Source organism: Triticum dicoccoides, chromosome 4A (assembly GCF_002162155.2).
Source record: "Triticum dicoccoides isolate Atlit2015 ecotype Zavitan chromosome 4A, WEW_v2.0, whole genome shotgun sequence".
Lineage (NCBI taxonomy): Eukaryota > Viridiplantae > Streptophyta > Magnoliopsida > Poales > Poaceae > Triticum > Triticum dicoccoides.
This window is the reverse complement of record NC_041386.1, coordinates 2672739-2699891: the sequence shown is the minus strand read 5'-3', so window position 1 is coordinate 2699891 and position 27153 is coordinate 2672739. Positions and strand designations below refer to the sequence as shown.

Genomic DNA, 27153 nt, shown 5'->3' with positions numbered 1-27153 from the left:
CTGTTTATGGGCACATTGAAACTTCAGTGTTGTCTGAACTTTGTCCAAACCTAGAAGTACAAAATGGAAATTATTTTGTATTCGCAGCAGCTAGGAACATGACCTCAAGCAACTGGAAAATAAACTGGATTTGCCCTGTCCGCCTATGTAAGCTCCATTGTATATAGTTCACTTCATTTCAAATTTACTCCAATGATGATGTATCCAGTGAGAACTTGATTTGGGTGAAAGTCTGAAAACTTGCCTCGTGAGCCATTGAATCTACTCCCTCCATTCGGAATTACTTGTCTCGAAAATGGATGTATCTAGTACTAAAATACGTTTAGATAGAGGTAAGCAATGTTCAAAAGCGTTAAACGGGTTCTAGTCTGTTGTTACCCACCACCATCACTAGTCGAGCCACAGCAGTAGATGCAGGAGTTCCCAGGTAGAAGAAGGATAACAGAGAGATCCATTGCCTGATCCTTTCAGACGCATTACCCTAGATACACTATTACTACTCCCAGAGTGCTCCCCCATTCCCTAGTTGATCGAGTCGTCATCCCCTCGCAGGCGCTTGCTAGGCTTCTGGCTCCCCTCAGGGTCAGCCTTCTCCTTGCATTGGCTAGCGGCTGCAGCTGGGGCTGGGACGCTAGCATCGTCCATGATCGACCTCACCGCGAAGCTCCCATTCACGTACTTGTCGAAAACCTGGAAGGTGTGCGTCGAGCCAAGAAGATCCTCGATTTCGTCTGGCAGGGCGTACCACTCGTCGTCTTCCTCAATGTTATCGACAAGCTCCTCTGCAGAGACACCGACCAGCTCCTCCGCCACCTCGCAGAAGATCATCAGGTCCATTGTGCCTGTGGCGTCTTCCACCTTCGCCTTCAGCTTGTACCTAGCGCGCCCAGAAGAGCCAGAACAACGGTGTGATAATCAGCGACTTATGAATGAGCAACAAGTAGTATAAATTGGGAACCACATAGTGTTGCAGGTCCCTACCACTGAACTGGCCTCTTGATCGGGCCACATCGGGCGCACTTGTATTTCCTTGGGGCCCCGTACATGGACTTCTGGCAGGTGTCGCATCCAAGATAGCACCAACCGTTGCTGCAATCTATGTCTATCAGGGAGACTCTGCACAAAAACGTGGTATCCTGCAAGTAAACACAGAGATATGTGAGAACAACGGATTGGCTTTGCACGCGCAAACCAGAAGAGCAACAAACTTAATTCACCTCGTCATACTCTTCCGGATCAAGTTTTTTTAGCTGTTCGATTGTTCGCCAACTCTCGGCTAACTTCTGAGCTGGGGTTTTTTTGGGAACAGGGTTTGCTTGCTGAATGCGCAAACTGCATGCACATGAACCAGTTAGCCATGTACTAGTACAGCTTAGATCAATCATCAAAGAAGGCATAAACTTATGAAGTCCACTCACTTCGCACGGAATTCTTGCACCTCTGGTATTTCCAAATCCAAATAGTACTCTGAAGACGTTGTAGAGCAAACTATATATAACACAAAAAGATCACAAATGACACCAAAAGGTTTCAGTATACACTATGGTTGCATCAAATGATAGACAGACTGAAGTTTTACAAGAAAAGCAAGGAATATAAAACAACAGTATCACATGGGAGAAGCCGACAAATGATAGTGGATCAAGGATTAACCTGATGATGAGGAATCAACAGACATCCCTGCAAAGACAGCAACAACCGAGGCGTCTTTGCCTTTCTCGGCCATATCCTCAGCAAAACCAGAAGCAATATCACCATACAGTGTGACACCCAGTACCTTTCCTCTGTAAATGATAACTCCAGCAGTGAGGAGCTATCAGGGGACTCAATCACCCAAAAGAAATAAGTGTATTCCTCTACCTCAAGTCCCGAATGCTTGCATTGCAAATTTCTATAACACGGGATCTTTTTGTGACCTCCTGTAGCTCCCCGACACCTACTACGTGTCCCAGAACATCTGCGTAATGTATATCCACACATGTAAGGAAATATAATAAGATATACAAGCGGTAGGTCTAACTCTGATCAAACTTTCTGTGCCAAAAGAATCTACCTGTCAATAAGCTGTTGTCACCACACCTAGAACGGAGATCCTTAAAATTAACAAACTCAAAGCTGAAGGGGAGCCTTGGCGCAGTGGTAAAGCTGCTGCCTTGTGACCATGAGGTCATGGGTTCAAGTCCTGGAAACAGCCTCTTACAGAAATGTAGGGAAAGGCTGCGTACTATAGACCCAAAGTGGTCGGACCCTTCCCTGGACCCTGCGCAAGCGGGAGCTACATGCACCAGGTTGCCCTTTTTAAAGCTGTAGAGGGGAATCGAATCAATATCTCCTTCTATCTCAGTGACCACCGTCTGCCTTCTAATGTACATAGTCCACTCATTGCTACATGACATATAGTAGTCCCTCTGCACATCAACATGAAAATCTGACAAGGCATAGACCTGCCCTTCAACTAGCTTATGTTCAAACCGCTCTATATCACCGGGTTCTACACGCGCCTGCATAGTCTTACCCTACGAGTGGAACACAACTAGAAGAATCAGTGCATTGAGAAAAAAGGATGGTAATTAAACATTAGTAGCCAGCAAGCAATGTGATTCATCTGTTTGGTGTTGACTTAAGGTAGGGAATGCAGCACCTGATCGTCGATCAGAAGGCAGTCAAGGCCGAACAAAGTGTCATTTTTTGGATTGAAGGACTCCCACAGCCACGAGATGCGCACCTGCACTTTGCACTTGTCCATTCCATACTTTAACTGAGACAGTGGGGTGAACTCATCCTCAGCTGAACCCATTTCAGCCTGGGTGGCTTGAAGCTGCAAGTTAGCATAGAGAACAAATAAGGAAATAGTGATCAATCTTGTACTGTTGTATAGTATAATCCCACGAACAGAGAAGCTTAGGAGTCCATCCAGTAATAAATTTTACCAGCAGTCTGAAAGCCTGAAATTAACCTCCCCAGCATAACATTTTTGCTTACTAAACAGGAGTATTAATTAACTGGTTTAAATTCTGAGTTGTGTGTGTTTTGGGATTAAATTGCTTCTATTTTTCGTGTACATATTAACAGCGACTCCAAATCAAGTGCTGAGTTCGGAGAAGAGATTCGGAATACTAGATGTGAGTTCCAATAATGCTGCTACTTTGTGGTATACATGGGAAATTAGAATAACACGACTTTCCATCCACAGGTGTGACGTCAGCAACCAGAATATGATGCCCCCCAAAAAAGATTTTAATTTAACAAATACAGTAAAACCCTAGCGGAACCAGGGGGGAAATCACCACAAGAGAAGGACTACAATGAGGCCTTCTGTCCGTCCACAGGAGACTTAAACAAAAACAAATCCGAATAAATGTCGAGATTATTTATGAACTGGGGCCAAGTCAGATCACAAACTCAGCAGCGCAGTAGAACCTCGCAGCTATTCAAGGATGAGGAGAGCGCCGCTACTAGATGGGTCAGGATCGTTGGGGAAGAACCGTTCGTGTGGACATCCCGGGGAAAATCGACCGCGACAACACAAGAATCGAGACCGAAACTGTAGTGCGAGCGGTGAAGAAAAAAGAGGCTGCTCTGCTCTTTCCCCCCCTTGGAGTTGGAGGATGGATGAGGAAGACCTAGCTTTACCTCCGGAACCGAAGTCGTAGATGTAACTGGTTTTCTCCTCCCCGTCGCCGAGAAGAAGGAAGCTTTTGCTGGAGAAGGAGAAAGGAGGAGGAAGAGGGTCTCGGGGTTGGGCGGAGTGGCGGAGCCTGGGCCGGTGTCCTGTCAAGCCCGAGAGGAAACTATAAAAAAATGACCCCCAGTCTTAAAAGCCTACGAGTTCCTGTCAGGCCCATTGATGGGATATGACATGCTCAGTCCCCGTCTATTTTTTTTCTCGAAAAAAAGGTCCCCGTCTATTTTCTTCTCACAATACGATATATCCCATATTTCCACCGGACAAGTAGCCTATACAATTATTACTAGGGCTCCTTTGGTTCGAAGAAAACGTGAAGAAAAAGGTAGGAATAAGCAATTTTTCCATGGTTGTACTTACTATTCATGTACTCGGTTCAAAGGAATGGGGCAAAGAAAACAAAACTTCTGATCTCAATTTCAAAGGAAAAACACAGAAATTCTAATATCCACTTGGACTGCTCTTTCAGATTCATATGCACGAAGAACGAGATCGTTTGGTTCCAGCGGCAACGTATTCGATTTCTCATATCAGGAAGCATTGCTTTCGTTTATTTTTTTGTAAAAAAATACGCCATTTGTTTGGTACGTGCCACTGCGTTCCGGTTTCTAGTCCCATTAGATTCGAGCGGTTTCAATTTTGTGAAACGCTGTGAACGCACGGCTATGGAAAATATTGTGGGCGAAACAAGGAAAAAATTATATGAGATCAGGTCTCACGGTTAGTAGGTAAGACCCGTCTTGATGGATGACACGTGACATTCATAAATCACAAAGCATCTAATCTCTCTCCTTTTGATTTTAAGTGGAGCGTGGGGGATGCTTTGTGATTTATGAATGCCATGTGTCATTCATCAGGATGAGTCTCGTATGAGACCTGATCTCATAGAATTCTTTTCCGCGAAACAAATGCTGACTTCCAATTTTTGAAATAGCTGGAATCGAAAACTCCGGATTTTTCTCTAAAACAAACGAGTCGTAAGATCCTTGGTGGCATCATAACATTCTAATTATACATTTTCGTGAGCTTTTGACTCCCACTTGACTGTATAAATTGGGATTTCTGTAGAAAAAAACAATTTTTTGTGAACCAAATATAAAGTTGATATAACTTCTATATTTACCGATCCTTATTTTGTGCATGCATTACTATATTTTTGTGTTTTTTAATCCGTAAACCGGAGGGTCTTACAACTGAATCTCGACAACCATGTAAATCATTTCCATAATTGGTTATCATTGACTTGTCTCGGACAGCTTTAACTGGTTATTCAAGTGCTGACCCCCTCCGTTTCAAAATAGATGACCCACATCGGTCATCTATTTTGAAACGGAGAAAGTACCTTTTAATATTGTCGTGAGCCACGAGATAGCGTCCCCACCTCACAGGGCCTTCCACAAGAGGCTATCCGGGCCTCACCTCGTCCTCGCAAAACCACACCACATACCACCATGTTTATGTTTAGTACTCCTTCCGTCCCAAAATTCTTGTATTAGATTTGTCTAGATACAGATGTATCTAATACTAAAATAATTTGATATATCCGTATTTAAATAAATTTAAGACAAGAATTTTGAGATGGAGGGAATAGGTTGCATTAGGTTCAGCCAGCTTCGCGTGTGTAAAAAAAGTTGTTTGGGTTCCTTGTCTGCATCTATTTTTTTTGGCTCACACGATGTTAAAACACCGCTCAATTAGATCTGCTAAAAACGTCGAATCGACTATTTCTGCAAGCCGGACTCAAGCAATGCCGGAGACCACACGCGAGTGGCTCTCACGATGCAACATGGTGCAGGACTGGGACATGGGATCAGTGGGGTTTGCACATGTTCCTGTTTTGCTTAACTCCATAATCTCTTTCACATAATTCTTTCTATTCCACACAACAGCGCTTCGGCTTAGGATAAGCTCTACATGAAAAAGATGCAAATCATGTTATGATTCCATTCACATGATTAGTTCATAGTTTCATTAACTGTATATGTTCAATTTCATGTTCATGTTTGGAGTTATTTTGGGCAAATTTGTCAAATCGTCACACTCAACGGATTGTTTGAATTTTCTTTGACCAATAACTTCATCTTTCCGTTTCACACGACATTCGTGTTGTATATTTTCTGTTTCGATGGTCGTAGACGTGTAGATCTTTATCTCCCTAGTGCTCTAATTGAATGTACAAATGCATATGTATGATTTGTTTTACTCACACTTCTTAACCTCCTTCACCTAGTCCCCTCTAATCTACGGTGGTCGATTCGAGATAAATTTTACACCAAAAAGATGCACAATATTGTTTATGATTTTTTTTAAAAGGAGGTCATCCCCCGGCCTCTGCATTGATAGATGCATGCGGCCACTTCATTAAAAAACCGACAGTAACAAAGCCTAAAGTATAAAGTACTGCTCACAAAAGGAGCAAAGGAAAAAAAAGAGTACAAGTCTCAAAGCCGCATCCGGCTAAACGAGGATCCACTAAGGACCTATCCTATGCAGTGATCGTCATCCAAATCAGTTGAAGAAAACTCGTGCTGCCATCTCCCATCGGTTGCACCCAGTAGCCAGCTGCTCCCTGGAGGCCGTAGGAGTGAGTAATGACCAAGTACGGATCCATGTCGTAGCCCGGAATATGACCTGCAAGAAATTAGTCACAGGTTTTCTGTTAAAAATCATATCATTCCTACAGTTCCATATAGCCCAAATAAGTGCGCATATTCCAATCCAAATATTACACGCGATATGAACATTCACTCCAGCAAGCCACGTCCCAAATAACGCTTCTATGTTATTAGGAGGTGAAATATTAACGGCTACATGCACCGATCGCCAAAGTAACTTCGCAAGAAGGCAATCAAGAAATAGGTATTGTATTGTTTCATCCTGATCACAAAAACAACACCTCGAGCTGCCTACCCATCTCCGCCTCAGTAAGCTATCTTTGGTTAGGATTACTTGTTTGTGGACAAACCACATAAATATCTCAATTCGCAAGGGCACTTTAACTCGCCAAATATGAAGCGATCGCGGGATTGGGCCAGAGTTGATGAGATCTAAGTACATGGACTTGACCGCGAACAAGCCATTTTTCGTGAGCTTCCATCTAAAAGAATCTTCCTCATCGGAAAAATGCACCTCCATTAGCCTCCTCACTAAGTGCAGCCAAGAAGTCCAGCGTTCCCCAACTAGAGATCACCTGAACTGGATATTCAAGGGTACCGTCTGCATCACCGTTGCCACGTACTCTTTCTTACGTTGAGCAATATGATACAACGAAGGATACTGGAGAGCTAGCGGCGTATCACCTAACCACGTATCCTCCTAAAATCTTATTGTTGAGCCGTCCCCAACACTAAACTTCACCTTATGGAAGAAAGTGTCTTTCACTCTCATGAGTCCCTTCCGAAATGGTGAATCATTAGGTCTTACGTAACCTGGGCTAGAGTTTTGGAGTGTAAATACTTGTTGCGAAGAATCTAGGCACACATCCTTCGGAATGCAGCGATAATTGATATAGCTATTTACTCAACAAGTATTTATTTTTCACCTCAAGGTTTTCAATCCCAACACCCCCTGGTCCTTTGGTCGACAAATAATATCCCATCTTGCCAGACGATATTTGTCTTAACCTCGTTTGATTGCCAGAAGAATCGAGATCGATAAAACTCTAATCTCTTGCGTGCCCCTTTGGGTACTTCGAAAAAAGACAGGAGGAACATCGGCATGCTCGTTAGTACCGAATTAATTAATACTAGATGTCCTCCATATGATATAATCTTACCCTTCCAGTATCTAAGTTTCTTCTTGAACCGATCCTCGATACATTTCTATTCTTTATTAGTCAATTTCCTATGATGGATTGGAATGCCAAGATAACTAAAGGGCAGCGATCCTAGTTCACAACCAAACAGGTGCTTGTACTCTTCTTGGTCATCTTTGGCCCTTCCAAAACAGAAGAGTTCGCTTTTGTGGAAATTGATTGTAACACCATCGATGCGGCTATATCTCCCACGTGTCGAAGCACGACTTAGAGGCATAACCGCATTGAAAGCAATGTCGCAAGTGAGGTAATCTTCACACAACCCATGTAATACATAAGGGAAAGAGATACATAGTTGGCTTACAATCGCCACTTCACACAATTATATGAATAAAGCATTACATCATCCAGATACACTCAAGGTCCGACTACGGAACCAAAATAAAAAAAGAACCCCAAATGCGACACGGTCCCCGATCGACCCCAACTGGGCTCCACTACTGATCAACTAGAACGAAACAAAACAAAGGACAAGATCTTCATCGAGCTCCTCCTGAGCTTGGTTGCGTCATCTGCACGGACTCATCGCCACCTGCAAGCTGGTTTTGGAAGTATCTGTGAGTCATGGGGACTCAGCAATCTCGCACCCTCGCGATCAAGACTATTTAAGCTTATGGGAAAGGTAAATGTATGAGGTGGAGCTGCAGCAAGCGACTAGCGTATATGGTGGCTAAACATACGCAAATGAGAGCGAGAAGAGAAGGCAAAACACGATCGAGAAACTATGATCAAGAAGTGATCCTAGAACAACCTACGTCAATCATAACTCCAACACCGTTTCACTTCCCGGACTCCGCCGAAAAGAGACCATCATGGTTACACACGCGGTTGATTCATTTTAATGAAGTTAAGGTTCACGTTATCTACAACCGGACATTAACAAATTCCCATCTGCCCATAACCGCGGGCACGGCTTTCGAAAGTTAAAATCCCTGCAGGGGAGTCCCAACTTAGCCCATGACAAGCTCTCACGGTCAACGAAGGAATAGACCTTCTAGCGGTAAGATCCAATCAGACTCGGAATCCCGATTACAAGACATTTCGACAGGGTAAAACTAAACCAGCAACACCGCCCGAATGTGCCGACAAATCCCGATAGGAGCTGCACATATCTCTTTCTCAGGGCACACTCAGATTGTCTTAGGTACGGGTAGGCCAGACCAGAGTTGCCCCTGGTGGCCACCGGCAGCTGACAGGTGGACCAACACTCAGAGGAGCACTGGCCCGGGGGGTTAAAAATAATGATGACCCTCAGGAGCGCGACTCCCAAGGGAAAAGAAAAGGCTAGGTGGCAAATGGTAAAACCAATGTCGGGCATTGCTGGAAGAGTTTTACTCAAGGCGAACTGTCAAGGGGTTCCCATTATTACCCAATCGCGTAAGGAACGCAAAAATCTGGGAACATAACACCGATATAACGGAAACTAGGGCGGCAAGAGTGGAACAAAACACCAGGCATAAGGCCGAGCCTTCCACCCTTTACCAAGTATATAGATGCATTAATTAAATAAGAGATATTGTGATATCCCAACAAGTAAACATGTTCCAACAAGGAACAACATCTCCATGTTCCAACAAGGATCAAACTCCAATCTTCACCTGCAACTAACAACGCTATAAGAGGGGCTGAGCAAAGCGGTAACATAGCCAATCAACGGTTTGCTAGGACAAGGTGGGTTAGAGGCTTGGTTCAACAATATGGGAGGCGCGATAAGCAAGTGGTAGGTATCGCGGCATAGGCATAGCAAAAGAGCGAGCAACTAGCAAGCAAAGATAGAAGTGATTTCGAGGGTATGATCATCTTGCCTGAAATCCCGCAAGGAAGAAGAACAAGTCCATGAAGAAGATAAACGGGCGTAGACGAACGGATCCTCACAACGCGACGTTACCGGAACCAACTCGAAGAAGCAAACACCGGAAAGAAGCACACAACATAGTAAACAACCAACACATGGACATGATATGATATGCGGGATGCGGTATGCGATGCATATGCATGATTTGACAAGGAATGCATGAACCTGGCCTCAACTTGGAAATCCAAGTGTGCCACTGGAAAGGTGAGATGAAATCGCTTGAAAATGATATAAAGAACACCGGAATCGGAGACACGGTTTGGAAATGGCAAGCAATTCAAATATGGCATCGGTCTGCGATATACAGCAAGTAGCCATCTTAATGCAACAAGACAAACATGCTACAGCACCCAAACATGACAACAAATACATGGCAGGGATCCATTCATGATGCTTAACAAAAGATGAACACTGAGCTACGGCCAATTCATCCAATAACAGGTTCAAACAAGCATGGCAAAAATGCAATTGGTAAACAGATTTCAGACTTGGTGAAATTAACACTTGCCTGGAATTTCAGATCAGATAGCACTCTTTGGAGCATGAAAACTATATGCTACAGGGCCTGAACATGGCAAAGTAAAGCATGACATGGAGCTACTCAAAGAGCTTAACAAAAGTCCCTTAGTGACCTTGAGCCAAAAGGGATCCGAAAATACAATTGCAAGCATGGGAACATGGCAAAAACATAATCAGATCACAGACTTCGTGAAAACTGGAGCATGCTGAAACAGATATCAAGTAGGCACATTTACGAGCTCGATGCACTCACTACAGAGCAAGTCATGACAATCTAAGCATGCACCCATCAAGAATACACATTATACAAGCTAGACATGGCAAGAACAATAATATAGCATGCACGGATCAACTACAACATCCTCGGTAAAATCGCTAACAAGTAGACAATCTGCCCAGATTCACGAAATAGCAAAAGTAGAGCCCGATTGACTCAAGCTAGGATGCTCCATAATTGCAAACAAAGACATGGATGGATAGAGCACTACAAGATTAACAAAACATCCTTACTGATCACCCTCAAAAGAGGCACGGATCAGTAGGAAACAACATGAACATATGGCCATATGAGATAAACAGGTCAAGGACTTAGTGGAAATGCTAAGTCCCTGAAATCAGCATTAACAAATGCCTCACTTTGCAAGCTTGTGCTAGTCACCACACACATCACAAAAATGCATGGGTTGCACCTCTGGATAGATGGCAAAACATATAACAAAACACATGTAGAGCACCTGGGCATATCATGCACACAATAATCATGGCAAAAATGACAAATATCTAATTAGAGCAGCAGATCTGACAATTATCTCAAATAGCATTCTTCCAACAGCATTTCGGGCATCAATATGAACTCAAATGAAAATGATGCAATGATTTGAAATGATGTACTCTCTGAGACGAACATTTTGATATGCTATATGCACGAATCAGAGCAACGGAGAGGAAGTTACGATGCGATGAACATATGCATATGAAACTGGAAATTTCGGGGACTTGGTGAAATTAGACCTCGCCCAGATCTAGGGTTTGTGCACGTCCTTCGAGAATCACCGGAAAAGTCACCAGAGGAGCCGCCGGAGATGAGGGAGATGGCAGGGAGGCGCGGGGCGGCGCCAGGGAAGTCGGGGGCGCTCGCCGGAGCTCCCGGGCGCGGTGTGGGCAGCCGGCCGCGGCGGCGAGGCAAGGCGCGCGGCGGCGCGCGTAGGCGGCGATGGCCAGGGGCGAGCGGGACGGCGCGGTGGAGTCGGCCGGCGAGGCAGCGGCGAGGAAGGCGAGGCCGGCGCGGTGGCGGGCGGAGAGCAGGTGGCGGCGGCGCGTGCAAGTGCCTGCGGACGGCGGCGGCGGCGACCGGGTCCGCGCGGGCCGGATCTGGGCCCCGCGGGCCGCGCGGCGGGGAGGAGGCAGGAGGCCAGGTGGCGGCGCACGAGTGGAGGAGAGGGGCGGCGGAGCTGACGTGGCGGCCGCCGATTGGCCTGGGTGAGGTGGAGGGCGTGGCTGGACATGTCCGGCGGCGCGGGACGAAATGTCCGGCGGCGCGCGGAGGAGTTTTAGGGTTTCATCTGCACGAATTTCGGAGGGGATCACATATATATAGATAGAGGGAGCTAGGAGAGTCCAAACGAGGTGCGGTTTTCGGCCACGCGATCGTGATCGAACGCTCTAGATGATGGATGAGGTTTTGGTGGGTTTTGGGCCACTTTGGAAGGGTGTTGGGCTGCAACACACACGAGGTCTTCTCGGTCCCTCGGTTAACCGTTGGAGTATCAAACGAAGTCCAAATGGCACAAAACTTGACAGGCGGTCTACCGGTAGTAAATCAAGGCCACTTGGCAAGTCTTGGTCCAATCCGGAAACGTTTAATCCCCATACACGAGAAGCAGGTAGAAATGACCACCGGAGGAGATAGGAGTGCCGAAATGCAAAACAGACAACGGGAAAAATGCTCGGATGCATGAGACGAACATGTATGCAAATGAAATGCACATGATGACATGATATGCAATGCATGACACGCAAGCAATGACAAGGCAACAACAGCGAATAACTGGACGACACCTGGCACATCGGTCTCGGGGCGTTACATTGATCTTCAACCCTGACAATTGCTCAAAAAGGCATAGGATGAGTTTCATGTTTCGAGCTTGTGCAAGGTCATGTTCCATAAATAATATTGTGTCATCCGCATATTGTAAGATGGAGACCCCCATCCACCAGATGAGAGACTAGTCCACCAATCAGCCCATTTTCCTTGGCCCGGCCTATGAGTACTGTCAACATGTCAGCCACAATATTAAACAGTATCGGGGACATTGGGTCACCCTGCCTCAGGCCTTTATGCGTTTAAAAATAATGTCTAATATCATCATTGACCTTTATTCCAACACTGCCTTTCTAGACAAAGGAATCCACCTGATTCCTCCAGGACTCATTGAAACCTTTTATGCGCATAGCTTGCCGTAGAAAAGGCCACTTGACTTTATCATAAGCCTTTTCAAAATCCAGTTTGAATATCACTCCATCGAGTTTCTTCAAGTGGATTTCATGTAGGGTTTCGTGTAAGACAACTACCCCTTCTAGTATGTGTCTTCTAGGCATAAAGGCAGTTTGACTTGGTTGCACCACCGAGTGTGCCACCTTTGTTAGCCTGTTGGTGGCCACTTTCGTAAAGATTTTGAAACTAACATTCAATAAGCATATGGGCCTGAACTGCTCGATGCGGATGGCCTCCTCCTTTTTAAGTAGAAGAGTGATCGTGCCAAAATTCAAATGAAACAGTTGAAGGTTCCCGTTAAAAAGATCATGAAACATAGGCATAAGATCATCTTTCACGATATGCCAACATTTCTTATAAAATTCTGCCGGGAACCCATCTGGTCCCGGTGCCTTGTTTGGTTTCATTTGATCTATCACCTCAAGCACCTCCTTCTCAGTAAAAGGAGCAGAAAGGATCTCATTCTCCTCTGACTGGAACTGAGGGATATCTGCCAGTACACTCTCATCTAGAGTCACGGCATTATCTTTCGGAGGTCCAAACAACTGCTTGTAATAGTTGGAGATATAAAGCTTCAAATTCTCATGTCCAACAACTGTTTCCTCATCCTGTTCTAGCTGAATGATTTTTTTCTCCTATGCTTGCCATTCGCAATCATATGGAAAAATTGTGTATTGTCATCCCCTTTTACCACCTTAAGAACTTTGGCATGCAATGCCCACTTCATTTCTTCTTCTCTAAGTAACGAACGTAATTTGGCCTCGGCCTCCGACTTGCAGTCTTGGTCAGTCTGGTCCAACAAATTCATTTCCGCCCGTATATCTAGCGTCTGAATTAACTGGAGAAGCCTCTCCTTCTCTTTTTTGTAGATCCCACTCTCATTTCTGGCCCAACCCCTCAAGAATTGTCTCAGGTGTCTGATTTTATTTTGCCAGCGTTCCATGCTAGATGTGACATTCACTGGTTTAGCCCACACTATTGCCACCATCTCAATGAAATTTTCTTTTTCGAACCAGCTTAGTTCGAACGAGAAAATAGTTTTATTGCCAATATGCGTGGCGTCCCCTGAATCAACTAACAGGGGTGTGTGGTCCGAGATGGCCCTTTGCATCGCGTGCACCGATACTAAGGGGTACTTCTGTTCCCATTCCACACTCGCCAGTACCCTATCAAGCTTCTCGTACGTAGGAGTAGGAAGTGAATTTGCCCAGGTAAATTGTCTTCCTGAAAGTTCTATCTCCCTAAGATTAAGACTCTCAATGATCATATTGAACATAAAAGACCACCGTCCATCAAAATGATCATTGTTCTTTTCTTCCTTCCTCCTAATGATATTAAAATCGTCTCCTACCAAAATTGGCAGTCTTTCATCTCCACAAATCCGTACCTGATCTGCTAAGAACTCCGGCTTAAACTCTGGTTGGGCAGTGCCATAAACTGCCACTGAGGCCCAATGGAACCCATCCAATTTGGACCTAACCCTGAACTTCACCGTATATTCTCCTCTTACTACATTTATAACCTCAAGAGTATCACACTTCACTCCCAAGAGAATCCCACCGGATCGCCCTCTTGGCGGAATGCAGTGCCAATCAAAGGCTACTCCCGCTGTAAGTGAGCCTAGAAATTGTGGCGTGAAGTTATCTCTACCCGTCTCAAGAAGAGCGATAAACTCTAATTTATCCTCTATAGTTGTTTCAGCAAGGAACCGTTGCTTAGCCAAGTCTGCCAGACCTCTGCTATTCCAAAAGATCCCTTTCATATTTCATCATGGATTTTTTTTCTTGAGTTTCACTCTCGCACTCCTACGGACCGCCGACGCTGGATAGATCTTCCTCTTCCAGGGTCGTTTAGGTTTGGTCAACACCGGCATGTCCGCTTCAGGAGCGATGTTTTCCGGTGATCTCTCCAAACTAGATAACTCCTCACATGACAACGTAGTCTCTACCCCTCCTGCCTCCTCATCGACCTCCGATGCACGCATCATCTCGTCGCAAAAATTCTCAAGTGAGGGGACACTCAAATTATGAATATCGGCAGTTCCACTTCCAGTGACCAGTCTGCTTGCAGTAGAAGCACTCAGTTTCAGGCTTAGGTCCAGGTTTGGGTTTCTTCTCTTAAGTAGCAACTTGCTTGCTGTTCTTTTTGAAGTTCCCCTTCTTCTTCCCTTTGCCCCTTTTCTTGAAACTAGTGGTCTTATTGACCATCATCACTTGATGCTCCTTCTTGATTTCTACCTCCGCAGCTTTCAGCATTGCGAAGAGCTTGGGAATAGTCTTATTCATCCCTTGCATATTATAGTTCATCACGAAGCTCTTGTAGCTTGGTGGCAGTGATTGGAGAATTCTGTCAATGACGCAATCATCTGGAAGATTAACTCCCAATTGAATCAAGTGATTATTATACCCAGACATTTTGAGTATATGCTCACTGACAGAACTGTTCTCCTCCATCTTGCAGCTATAGAACTTATTGGAGACTTCATATCTCTCAATCCGGGCATTTGCTTGAAATATTAACTTCAACTCCTGGAACATCTCATATGCTCCATGATGTTCAAAACGTCGTTGAAGTCCCGATTCTAAGCCGTAAAGCATAGCACACTGAACTATCGAGTAGTCATCAGCTTTGCTCTGCCAGACGTTCATAACATCTGGTGTTGCTCCAGCAGCAGGCCTGGCACCCAGCGGTGCTTCCAGGACGTAATTCTTCTGTGCAGCAATGAGGATAATCCTCAAGTTACGGACCCAGTCTGTGTAATTGCTACCATCATCTTTCAACTTTGCTTTCTCAGGGAACGCATTAAAATTCAGCGGAACAACAGCATGGGCCATCTATCTACAATCAAACATAAACAAGTAAGATACTATCAGGTACTAAGTTCATGATAAATTTAGGTTCAATTAATCATATTACTAAAGAACTCCCACTTAGATAGACATCCCTCTAATCCTCTAAGTGATTACATGATCCAAATCAACTAAACCATGTCCGATCATCACGTGAGATGGAGTAGTTTCATTGGTGAACATCGCTATGTTGATCATATCTACTATATGATTCACGCTCGACCTTTCGGTCTCCGTGTTCCAAGGCCATATCTATATATGCTTGGCTCATCAAGTATAACCTAAGTATTCTGCGTGTGCAACTGTTTTGCACCCGTTGTATTTGAACGTAGAGCCTATCACACCCGATCATGACATGGTGTCTTAGCACGAAGAACTTTCACAATGATGCATACTCAGGGAGAACACTTCTTGATAATTAGTGAGAGATCATCTTAAAATGCTACCGTCAATCAAAGCAAGATAAGATGCATAAAAGATAAACATCACATGCAATCAATATAAGTGATATGATATGGCCATCATCATCTTGTGCTTGTGATCTCCATCTTCGAAGCACCGTCGTGATCACCATCGTCACCGGCGCGACACCTTGATCACCATCGTAGCATTGTTGGCGTCTCGCCAATCTTATGCTTCCACGACTATCGCTACCGCTTAGTGATAAAGTAAAGCATTACAGTGCAATTGCATTGCATACAATAAAGCAACAACCATATGGCTCCTGCCAGTTGCCGATAACTTGGTTACAAAACATGATCATCTCATACAATAAAATTTAGCATCATGTCTTGACCATATCACATCACAACATGCCCTGCAAAAACAAGTTAGACGTCCTCTACTTTGTTGTCGCAAGTTTTACGTGGCTGCTACGGGCTTAAGCAAGAACCAATCTTACCTACGCATCAAAACCACAACGATAGTTTGTCAAGTTGGTGTTGTTTTAACCTTCGCAAGGACCGGGCGTAGCCACACTCGGTTCAACTAAAGTTGGAGAAACTGTCACCCGCTATCCACCTTTGTGCAAAGCACGTCGGGAGAACCGGTCTCGCGTAAGCGTACGCGTAATGTCGGTCCGGGCCGCTTCGTCCAACAATACCGCCGAACCAAAGTATGACATGCTGGTAAGCAGTATGACTTATATCGCCCACAACTCACTTGTGTTCTACTCGTGCATATGACATCAACACATAAAACCTAGGCTCGGATGCCACTTTTGGGGAACGTAGTAATTTCAAAATCACCCGGAATCACCCGGAACACTTCCGGTGTCCGAATATAGCCGTCTAATATATCAATCTTTATGTCTCGACCATTTCGGGACTCCTCGTTATGTCCGTGATCACATCCGGGACTCCGAACTAACTTCGGTACATCAAAACTCATAAACTCATAATACAACTATCATCGAAACCTTAAGCGTGCGGACCCTACGGGTTTGAGAACAATGTAGACATGACCGAGACACGTCTCCGATCAATAACCAATAGCGGAACCTGGATGCTCATATTGGCTCCTATATATTCTACGAAGATCTTTATCGGTCAGACCGCATAACAACATACGTTGTTCCCTTTGTCATCGGTATTTTACTTGCCCGAGATTCGATTGTCGGTATCTCAATACCTAGTTCAATCTCATTACTGGCAAGTCTCTTTACTCGTATCATAATACATCATCTCGCAACTAACTCATTAGTTGAAATGCTTGCAAGGCTTATGTGATGTGCATTACCGAGAGGGCCTAGAGATACCTCTCCGACAATCGGAGTGACAAATCCTAATCTCGAAATACGCCAACCCAACATGTACCTTTGGAGACACCTGTAGAGCTCCTTTATAATCACCCAGTTATGTTGTGATGTTTGGTAGCACACAAAGTGTTCCTCCGGCAAACGGGAGTTGCATAATCTCATAGTCATAGGAACATGTATAAGTCATGAAGAAAGCAATAGCAACATACTAAACGATCGGGTGCTAAGCTAATGGAATGGGTCATGTCAATCACATCATTCTCCTAATAATGTGATCTCGTTAATCAAATGACAACACATGTCTATGGTTAGGAAACATAACCATCTTTGATTAATGAGCTAGTCAAGTAGAGGCATACTAGTGACGTTTGGTTTGTCTATGTATTCACACAAGTATTATGTTTTCGGATAATACAATTCTAGCATGAATAATAAACATTTATCATGATATAAGGAAATAAAATAATAACATTATTATTGCCTCTAGGGCATATTTCCTTCAGTCTCCCACTTGCACTAGAGTCAATAATCTAGATTACATAGTAATGATTCTAACACCCATGGAGCTTTGGTGCTGATCATGTTTTGCTCGTGGAAGAGGCTTAGTCAACAGGTCTGCTACATTCAGATCCGTATGTATCTTGCAAATCTCTATGTCTCCCACCTGGACTAGATCCCGGATGGAATTGAAGCGTCTCTTGATGTGCTTGGTTCTCTTGTGAAATCTGGATTCCTTTGCCAAGGCAATTGCACCAGTATTGTCACAAAAGATTTTCATTGGACCCGATGCACTAGGTATGACTCCTAGATCGGATATGAACTCCTTCATCCAGACTTCTTCGTTTGCTGCTTCCGAAGCAGCTATGTACTCCGCTTCACATGTAGATCCTGCCACAACGCTTTGTTTAGAACTGCACCAACTGACAGCTCCACCGTTTAATGTAAACACGTATCCGGTTTGTGATTTAGAATCGTCCGGATCAGTGTCAAAGCTTGCATCAATGTAACCATTTACGATGAGCTCTTTGTCACCTCCATATATGAGAAACATATCCTTAGTCCTTTTCAGGTATTTCAGGATGTTCTTGACCGCTGTCCAGTGATCCACTCCTGGATTACTTTGGTACCTGCCTGCTAGACTTATAGCAAGACACACATCAGGTCTGGTACACAGCATTGCATACATGATAGAGCCTATGGCTGAAGCATAGGGAACATCTTTCATTTTCTCTCTATCTTCTGCATTGGTCGGGCATTAAGTCTTACTCAATTTCACACCTTGTAACACAGGCAAGAATCCTTTCTTTGCTTGATTCATTTTGAACTTTTTCAAAACTTTGTCAAGGTATGTGCTTTGTGAAAGTCCAATTAAGCGTCTTGATCTGTCTCTATAGATCTTAATGCCCAATATGTAAGCAGCTTCACCGAGGTCTTTCATTGAAAAACTCTTATTCAAGTATCCCTTTATGCTATCCAGAAATTCTATATCATTTCCGATTAGTAATATGTCATCTACATATAATATCAGAAATGCTACAGAGCTCCCACTCACTTTCTTGTAAATACAGGCTTCTCCAAAAGTCTGTACAAAACCAAATGATTTGATCACACTATCAAAGTGTTTATTCCAACTCCGAGAGGCTTGCACCAGTCCATAAATGGATCGCTGGAGCTTGCACACTTTGTTAGCTCCCTTTGGATCGACAAAACCTTCCGGTTGCATCATATACAACTCTTCTTGCAGAAATCCATTCAGGAATGCAGTTTGGACATCCATCTGCCAAATTTCATAATCATAAAATGCGGCAATTGCTAACATGATTCGGACAGACTTAAGCATCACTACGGGTGAGAAGGTCTCATCGTAGTCAATCCCTTGAACTTGTCGAAAACCTTTTGCGACAAGTCGAGCTTTGTAAATAGTAACATTACCGTCAGCGTCAGTCTTCTTCTTAAAGATCCATTTATTCTCAATTGCTTGCCGATCATTGGGCAAGTCAACCAAAGTCCATACTTTGTTCTCATACATGGATCCCGTCTCAGATTTCATGGCTTCAAGCCATTTTGCGGAATCTGGGCTCACCATCGCTTCTCCATAGTTCGTAGGTTCATCATGATCTAGTAGCATGACTTCCAGAACAGGATTACCGTACCACTCTGGTGCGGATCTTACTCTGGTTGATCTACGAGGTTCAGTAGTATCTTGTTCTGAAGCTTCATGATCATCATCATTAGCTTCCTCACTAATTGGTGTAGGTGTCACAGAAACTGGTTTCTGTGATGTACTACTTTCCAATAATGGAGCAGGTACAATTACCTCATCAAGTTCTACTTTCCTCCCACTCACTTCTTTCGAGAGAAACTCCTTCTCTAGAAAGTTTCCGAATTTAGCAACAAAAGTTTTGCCTTCGGTTCTGTGATAGAAGGTGTATCCAATAGTTTCCTTTGGATATCCTATGAACACACATTTCTCCTATTTGGGTTCGAGCTTATCAGGTTGAAGCTTTTTCACATAAGCATCGCAACCCCAAACTTTCAGAAACGACAACTTTGGTTTCTTGCCAAACCATAGTTCATAAGGCGTCGTCTCAACGGATTTTGATGGTGCCCTATTTAACGTGAATGCGGCCGTCTCTAGAGCATAACCCCAAAACGATAGCGGTAAATCAGTAAGAGACATCATAGATCGCACCATATCTAGTAAAGTACGATTACGACGTTCGGACACACCATTACGCTGTGGTGTTCCGGGTGGCGTGAGTTGCGAAACTATTCCGCATTGTTTCAAATGTACACCAAACTCGTAACTCAAATATTCTCCTCCACGATCAGATCGCGGGAATTTTATTTTCTTATTACGATGATTTTCAACTTCACTCTGAAATTCTTTGAACTTTTCAAATATTTCAGACTTATGTTTCATTAAGTAGATATACCCATATCTGCTTAAGTCATCTGTGAAGGTGAGAAAATAACGATATCCGCCACGAGCCTCAACATTCATCGGACCACATACATCTATATGTATGATTTCCAACAAATCTGTTGCTCTTTCCATAGTACCGGAGAACGGTGTTTTTGTCATCTTACCCATAAGGCACGGTTCGCAAGTACCAAGTGATTCATAATCAAGTGGTTCCAAAAGCCCATCAGTATGGAGTTTCTTCATGCGCTTTACACTGATATGACCCAAACGGCAGTGCCACAAATAAGTTGCACTATCATTATCAACTCTGCATCTTTTGGTTTCAACATTATGAATATGTGTGTCACTACTATTGAGATTTAATAAGAATAGACCACTCTTTAAGGGTGCATGACCATAAAAGATATTACTCATATAAATAGAACAACCATTATTCTCTGATTTAAATGAATAACCGTCTCGCATCAAACAAGATCCAGATATAATGTTCATGCTTAACGCTGGCACCAAATAACAATTATTTAGGTCTAATACTAATCCCAAAGGTAGATGTAGAGGTAGCGTGCCGACCGCGATCACATTGACTTTGGAACCATTTCCCACGCGCATCGTCACCTCGTCCTTAGCCAATCTTCGCTTAATTTGTAGTCCCTGTTTTGAGTTGCATCTGTTAGCAACAGAACCAGTATCAAATACTCAGGTAGTACTGCGAGCATTAGTAAGGTACACATCAATAACATGTATATCACATATACCTTTGTTCACCTTGCCATCCTTCTTATCCGCCAAATACTTGGGGCAGTTCCGCTTCCAGTGACCAGTCTGCTTGCAGTAGAAGCACTCAGTTTCAGGCTTAGGTCCAGGTTTGGGTTTCTTCTCTTGAGTAGCAACTTGCTTGCTGTTCTTTTTGAAGTTCCCCTTCTTCTTCCCTTTGCCCTTTTTCTTGAAACTAGTGGTCTTATTGACCATCAACACTTGATGCTCCTTCTTGATTTCTACCTCCGCAGCTTTCAGCATTGCGAAGAGCTCGGGAATAGTCTTATTCATCCCTTGCATATTATAGTTCATCATGAAGCTCTTGTAGCTTGGTGGCAGTGATTGAAGAATTATGTCAATGACGCAATCATCTGGAAGATTAACTCCCAATTGAATCAAGTGATTATTATACCCAGACATTTTGAGTATATGCTCACTGACAGAACTGTTCTCCTCCATCTTGCAGCTATAGAACTTATTGGAGACTTCATATCTCTCAATCCAGGTATTTGCTTGAAATATTAACTTCAACTCCTGGAACATCTCATATGCTCCATGACGTTCAAAACGTCGTTGAAGTCCCGATTCTAAGCCGTAAAGCATGGCACACTGAACTATCGAGTAGTCATCAGCTTTGCTCTGCCAGACGTTCATAACATCTGGTGTTGCTCCAGCAGCAGGCCTGGCACCCAGCGGTGCTTTCAGGACGTAATTCTTCTGTGCAGCAATGGGGATAATCCTCAAGTTACGGACCCAGTCTGTGTAATTGCTACCATCATCTTTCAACTTTGCTTTCTCAGGGAACACATTAAAATTCAGCGGAACAACAGCACGGGCCATCTATCTACAATCAAACATAAACAAGCAAGATACTATCAGGTACTAAGTTCATGATAAATTTAGGTTCAATTAATCATATTACTAAAGAACTCCCACTTAGATAGACATCCCTCTAATCCTCTAAGTGATTACGTGATCCAAATCAACTAAACCATGTTCGATCATCACGTGAGATGGAGTAGTTTCATTGGTGAACATCGCTATGTTGATCATATCTACTATATGATTCACGCTCGACCTTTCGGTCTCCGTGTTCCGAGGACATATCTGTATATGCTTGGCTCATCAAGTATAACCTGAGTATTCTGCGTGTGCAACTGTTTTGCACCCGTTGTATTTGAACGTAGAGCCTATCACACCCGATCATGACATGGTGTCTCAGCACGAAGAACTTTCACAACGGTGCATACTCAGGGAGAACACTTCTTGATAATTAGTGAGAGATCATCTTAAAATGCTACCGTCAATCAAAGCAAGATAAGATGCATAAAAGATAAACATCACATGCAATCAATATAAGTGATATGATATGGCCATCATCATCTTATGCTTGTGATCTCCATCTTCGAAGCACCGTCGTGATCACCATCGTCACCGGCGCGACACCTTGATCACCATCGTAGCATCGTTGTCGTCTCGCCAATCTTATGCTTCCACGACTATCGCTACCGCTTAGTGATAAAGTAAAGCATTACAGCGCAATTGCATTGCATACAATAAAGCGACAACCATATGGCTCCTGCCAGTTGCCGATAACTTGGTTATAAAACATGATCATCTCATACAATAAAATTTAGCATCATGTCTTGACCATATCACATCACAACATGCCCTGCAAAAACAAGTTAGACGTCCTCTACTTTGTTGTTGCAAGTTTTACGTGGCTGCTACGGGCTTCAGCAAGAACCAATCTTACCTACGCATCAAAATCACAACGATAGTTTGTCAAGTTGGTGTTGTTTTAACCTTCGCAAGGACCGGGCGTAGCCACACTCGGTTCAACTAAAGTTGGAGAATCTGTCACCCGCTAGCCACCTTTGTGCAAAGCACGTCGGGAGAACCGGTCTCGCGTAAGCGTACGCGTAATGTCGGTCCGGGACGCTTCGTCCAACAATACCGCCGAACCAAAGTATGACATGCTGGTAAGCAGTATGACTTATATCGCCCACAACTCACTTGTGTTCTACTCGTGCATATGACATCAACACATAAAACCTAGGCTCGGATGCCACTGTTGGGGAACGTAGTAATTTCAAAAATTTCCTACGCACACGCAAGATCATGGTGATGCATAGCAACGAGAGGGGAGAGTGTGATCTACATACCCTTGTAGACCGACAGCGGAAGCGTTAGCACAACGCGGTTGATGTAGTCGTACGTCTTCACGGCCCGACCGATCAAGCACCGAAACTACGGCACCTCCGAGTTTTAGCACACATTCAGCTCGATGACGATCCCCGGACTCTGATCCAGCAAACTGTCGGGGTAGAGTTCCGTCAGCACGACGGCGTGGTGACGATCTTGATGTACTACCGTCGCAGGGCTTCGCCTAAGCACCGCTACAATATTATCGAGGATTATGGTGGAAGGGGGCACCGCACACGGCTAAGAATATGATCACCTGGATCCACTTGTGTGTCTAGGGGTGCCCCCTGCCCCCATATATAAAGGAGCAAGGGGAGGAGGCCGGTCGGCCCCTATTGGCGCGCCAGGAGGAGTCCTCCTCCTAGTAGGAGTAGGACTCCTACTAGGAGGGGGGAGGAAGTGGGGAGGGAGAAGGAAAGGGGGGCGCCGCCCCCCTCTCCTAGTCCAATTCGGACCAGGGGGGAGGAGGCGCGGGGCCCACCCTGGCTGCCCCTCTCTCTCTCCACTAAGGCCCATATGGCCCATTACTTCTCCCGGTAGGGTTCCGGTAACCCTCCGGCTCTCCGGTTTTCTCCGAAATCACCAGGAACACTTTCGGTGTCCGAATATAGCCGTCTAATATATCAATCTTTATGTCTCGACCATTTCGAGACTCCTCGTTATGTCCGTGATCACATCCGGGACTCCGAACTAACTTCGGTACATCAAAACTCATAAACTCATAATACAACTGTCATCGAAATCTTAAGCGTGCGGACCCTACGGGTTCGAGAACAATGTAGACATGACCGAGACACGTCTCCGGTCAATAACCAATAGCGGAACCTGGATGCTCATATTGGCTCCTACATATTCTACGAAGATCTTTATCGGTCAGACAACATAACAACATACGTTGTTCCCTTTGTCATCGGTATTTTACTTGCCCGAGATTCGATCGTCGGTATCTCAATACCTAGTTCAATCTCGTTACTGGCAAGTCTCTTTACTTGTTTCGTAATACATCATCTCGCAACTAACTCATTAGTTGAAATGCTTGCAAGGCTTATGTGATGTGCATTACCGAGAGGGCCCAGAGATACCTCTCCAACAATCGGAGTGGCAAATCCTAATCTCGAAATACGCCAACCCAACATGTACCTTTGGAGACACCTCTAGAGCTTCTTTATAATCACCCAGTTACGTTGTGACGTTTGGTAGCACACAAAGTGTTCCTCCGGCAAACGGGAGTTGCATAATCTCATAGTCATAGGAACATGTATAAGTCATGAAGAAAGCAATAGCAACATACTAAACGATCGGGTGCTAAGCTAATGAAATGAGTCATGTCAATCACATCATTCTCCTAATAATGTGATCCCGTTAATCAAATGACAACACATGTCTATGGTTAGGAAACATAACCATCTTTGATTAATGAGCTAGTCAAGTAGAGGCATACTAGTGACGTTTGGTTTGTCTATGTATTCACACAAGTATTATGTTTCCGAATAATACAATTCTAGCATGAATAATAAACATTTATCATGATATAAGGAAATAAAATAATAACATTATTATTGCCTCTAGGGCATATTTCCTTCACAAACCTCAGAGTGTGAACAGGTGGGGACGAAATCGGCACTGAGCCCCTTTCCGGCGCCTGCGGATCGGGTCGACTTACAGCCGCATCTGAACCCTTACGGGCTCCATCACCACCGTTATTCTCCCTATTGCCAGTATCATCATCTTTATCAGACATGTCCACATCACCTCCACCTAGTACTGCTTCCTGAAACATCTCAGCGTCCTCTAATTCAATATCTAGTTTGTAAACCATTCCTTCATGCGTCCACGTAACCACATCCGGAATATGCTCAATAGATCGAACACTGACAAGTAACCTGGCCACCCCATGAGTCCGAGTAAACTGCATATCCACTTGCTCGGTCTTTCCAATCAAAGACCCAATACTGCAAACCACCCTAGCATCACTGAGAGGCATGGAGGGCGCCCCCAAAAACGAACCCAGACTTGATACAAAGGTGTGTCTTTGGGTTCTTTTTGCTTCCAAGCATCAAATTCAAGAATACATTCGGTACCCGGCACTCGAGCTATACCAAACTTAAGGAGTTTCTTCAGCTCTTCCACTGACGGACAATTAACCTTGTATAAATTATCATCCAGTCGGATAAGCTCCCAATGAGAGTTCCCGGGAGCAAGCTCATTCAGACGTTGCATAACTTGTGCCTCAGATAAGTAACCCTTCGTGACCTTGACCAACCCTGTAATCAAGTTGTGCGGTGAATCCGGAATTACTGCCGGCGCGGGTGACTCAAAGAACATCAAGTCCTCACAGCACACCCCATACATGGTCACTGTCGGAAAAGGTTGCATCAGCACTGGACACACACCCGATTCATGAGCAGGTTTTAGACACGTGTCACACAACTCCGTGTTACACTCTGCAATAAAGTGTCCTTGCTCACCGCAACGGTAACAAATCATCCTCTCTTTTTTGCGCGCCCACTTAGCAGCCCGCTCACCATCCTTGTCCGAAATTCTGTCAGAACCAAGATCACGACCCTTGGCCCCATCCTGCGAGGGCACCGGGGCCTTGGTAGAAGCCAGCGCAGTAACCACTTCCATCGCCTCTCCTGTTAAGGCTGTGGACTGCACGCCCATAGATTCCGACGGCTTGCCCGTACCGAGGGCATCAACGTCCGCCGTGACGGTCGTGGCCGGCGGCGGTGGAGGAGGGGGGCGCTGTCTGTAGTGGGACGGATGCCTAGCCCCGCCCCGACCACCATGAAAACCCCGGTAGCCACCCCGGGAATGATAGTCCGGCCCAGACGCCCCCTCCATGAAGTTTCCCAATGGCGCGAAAAACGGCCTCTCCTCAGAGCCGTCACTTTGCCACGCGTATCCACGGTCGCCCCCGGTCTATGACGATCCCCGGTGTTGTCCATCTCCATATGAATTTATACCGTCGTCGCCCCACCGGCCTCGAGGGGGACCGCGCGCAGCCTGCGCCGAGCTATTAACGGCCCGACCCGTCGCAACGCCCTGAGCAGTCTGGTGAGATCCATTCACCCCGCGACCAGCACTGGCAGCGCGATCCTCGACGGGCGCGGTGCCTATCCCGCCGAAGGGGTCTGCACCGTCGTGTGATGCTGCAGCTGCTGCCCGGCTCTCTACGGCGGCAGAACTGGCCTAGGGTTGGCCTGAAGCGGCGCCCTAGGGTTAGGGGCCGGGGGTGCAGTCCGGTTGGGCGGGGGCGGTTGCTTTTGTGGCGGCGGCGGAGCGGCCTTGTGCGGCGGCGGTTGTCCACGCCCTTGCCCGGCCATGCCCACGATCTGGGAGCGGCGCAGTGGTGGGATCCTCGCGGCGCGTCCCAGCGATGAAGAAGGAAAACCACTGCGATCCTCGCGGCGCGTCCCAGTGATGAAGAAGGAAAACCAGGTCGAGCGACTCTACGTCGCGGCGATATCGATCTTGCATGTGACTCGCACCCCGATATCACCCCATGCAGCCCATCGGGCACTAGATCCAACGGCATCACCCGGGCCGTACACTGGGCCTCATACCCAGCCCGACTCGGGCTATGCACAGCCGAAACAGCCTCTGGCCCAACAATCCCAAGCAGGAGATTCAAACGCACCGACGCGCCGCCCGGATCGGCGGCCGGCGGCGGCGGTTGAAGTGCTGCCGGACCTTGTTTCTTTTTCTTGCGCGTAACCCTCGTCCATCCATCTGAGGGGAAATAATCTGACAAAGTATGAGGCACCAAAGTTACCTTGGGAAGGGAACCTTTCCATGGCTTGATCTTCATCGACGAGGGTTTACCGAGCCCCTCCGATTTTTGATCCAAAACCTTCCTGTCCTTGTGCCCCTTGGCCGGCGCGAGCATCGAGAACGATTCACACAGAGGTGTGGATAACTTGGTCTTTACGTCAGTAGTCATTGGCAAGACGCGCCCGCCCACGTTGTCTTCGTGGTCCGCGAGAACCCAAAACCTTCCTCCGATGTTCGGCTTAGGTATTATGGTCTCGAAGTCCGACACTAGATCGACAACTTCAATTGGCTCCTCCTCATGCAAACTCTCCTGCACACAATCAAGAACAACAATCTGGAAATCATCAATAGTGAAACACGCACCTGCATGAATCCGTTCATCCGCGTCCAAATAGCGGCCCGCGAGGATGTCATGATCTCGATCTCAAACCGTCGTCCATCTTGACGACGCATGATTGTAGAGGAATCCGTCCCTCCCTGATCCAATCTTCTGGCCATCCTCGAAATGGATCCTCCATCT

General features: G+C 45.4%; 1 protein-coding gene across 1 annotated transcript; it reads right to left on the bottom strand.

The window, feature by feature from the left end:
- On the bottom strand, positions 1-27131 carry LOC119288473. The gene is made up of 12 exons (XM_037568088.1): positions 26997-27131; positions 26635-26943; positions 12787-12912; positions 3634-3771; positions 2642-2818; positions 2054-2516; positions 1861-1957; positions 1654-1784; positions 1419-1488; positions 1218-1332; positions 982-1136; positions 1-877 (listed from the first exon to the last, which is right to left on the bottom strand). The coding sequence occupies exons 1-12, from the start codon at positions 27129-27131 to the stop codon at positions 523-525; spliced, it is 2271 nt and encodes a 756-aa protein (XP_037423985.1). The 3' UTR covers positions 1-522.
- Between the last annotated feature and the right edge of the window lie 22 nt (positions 27132-27153).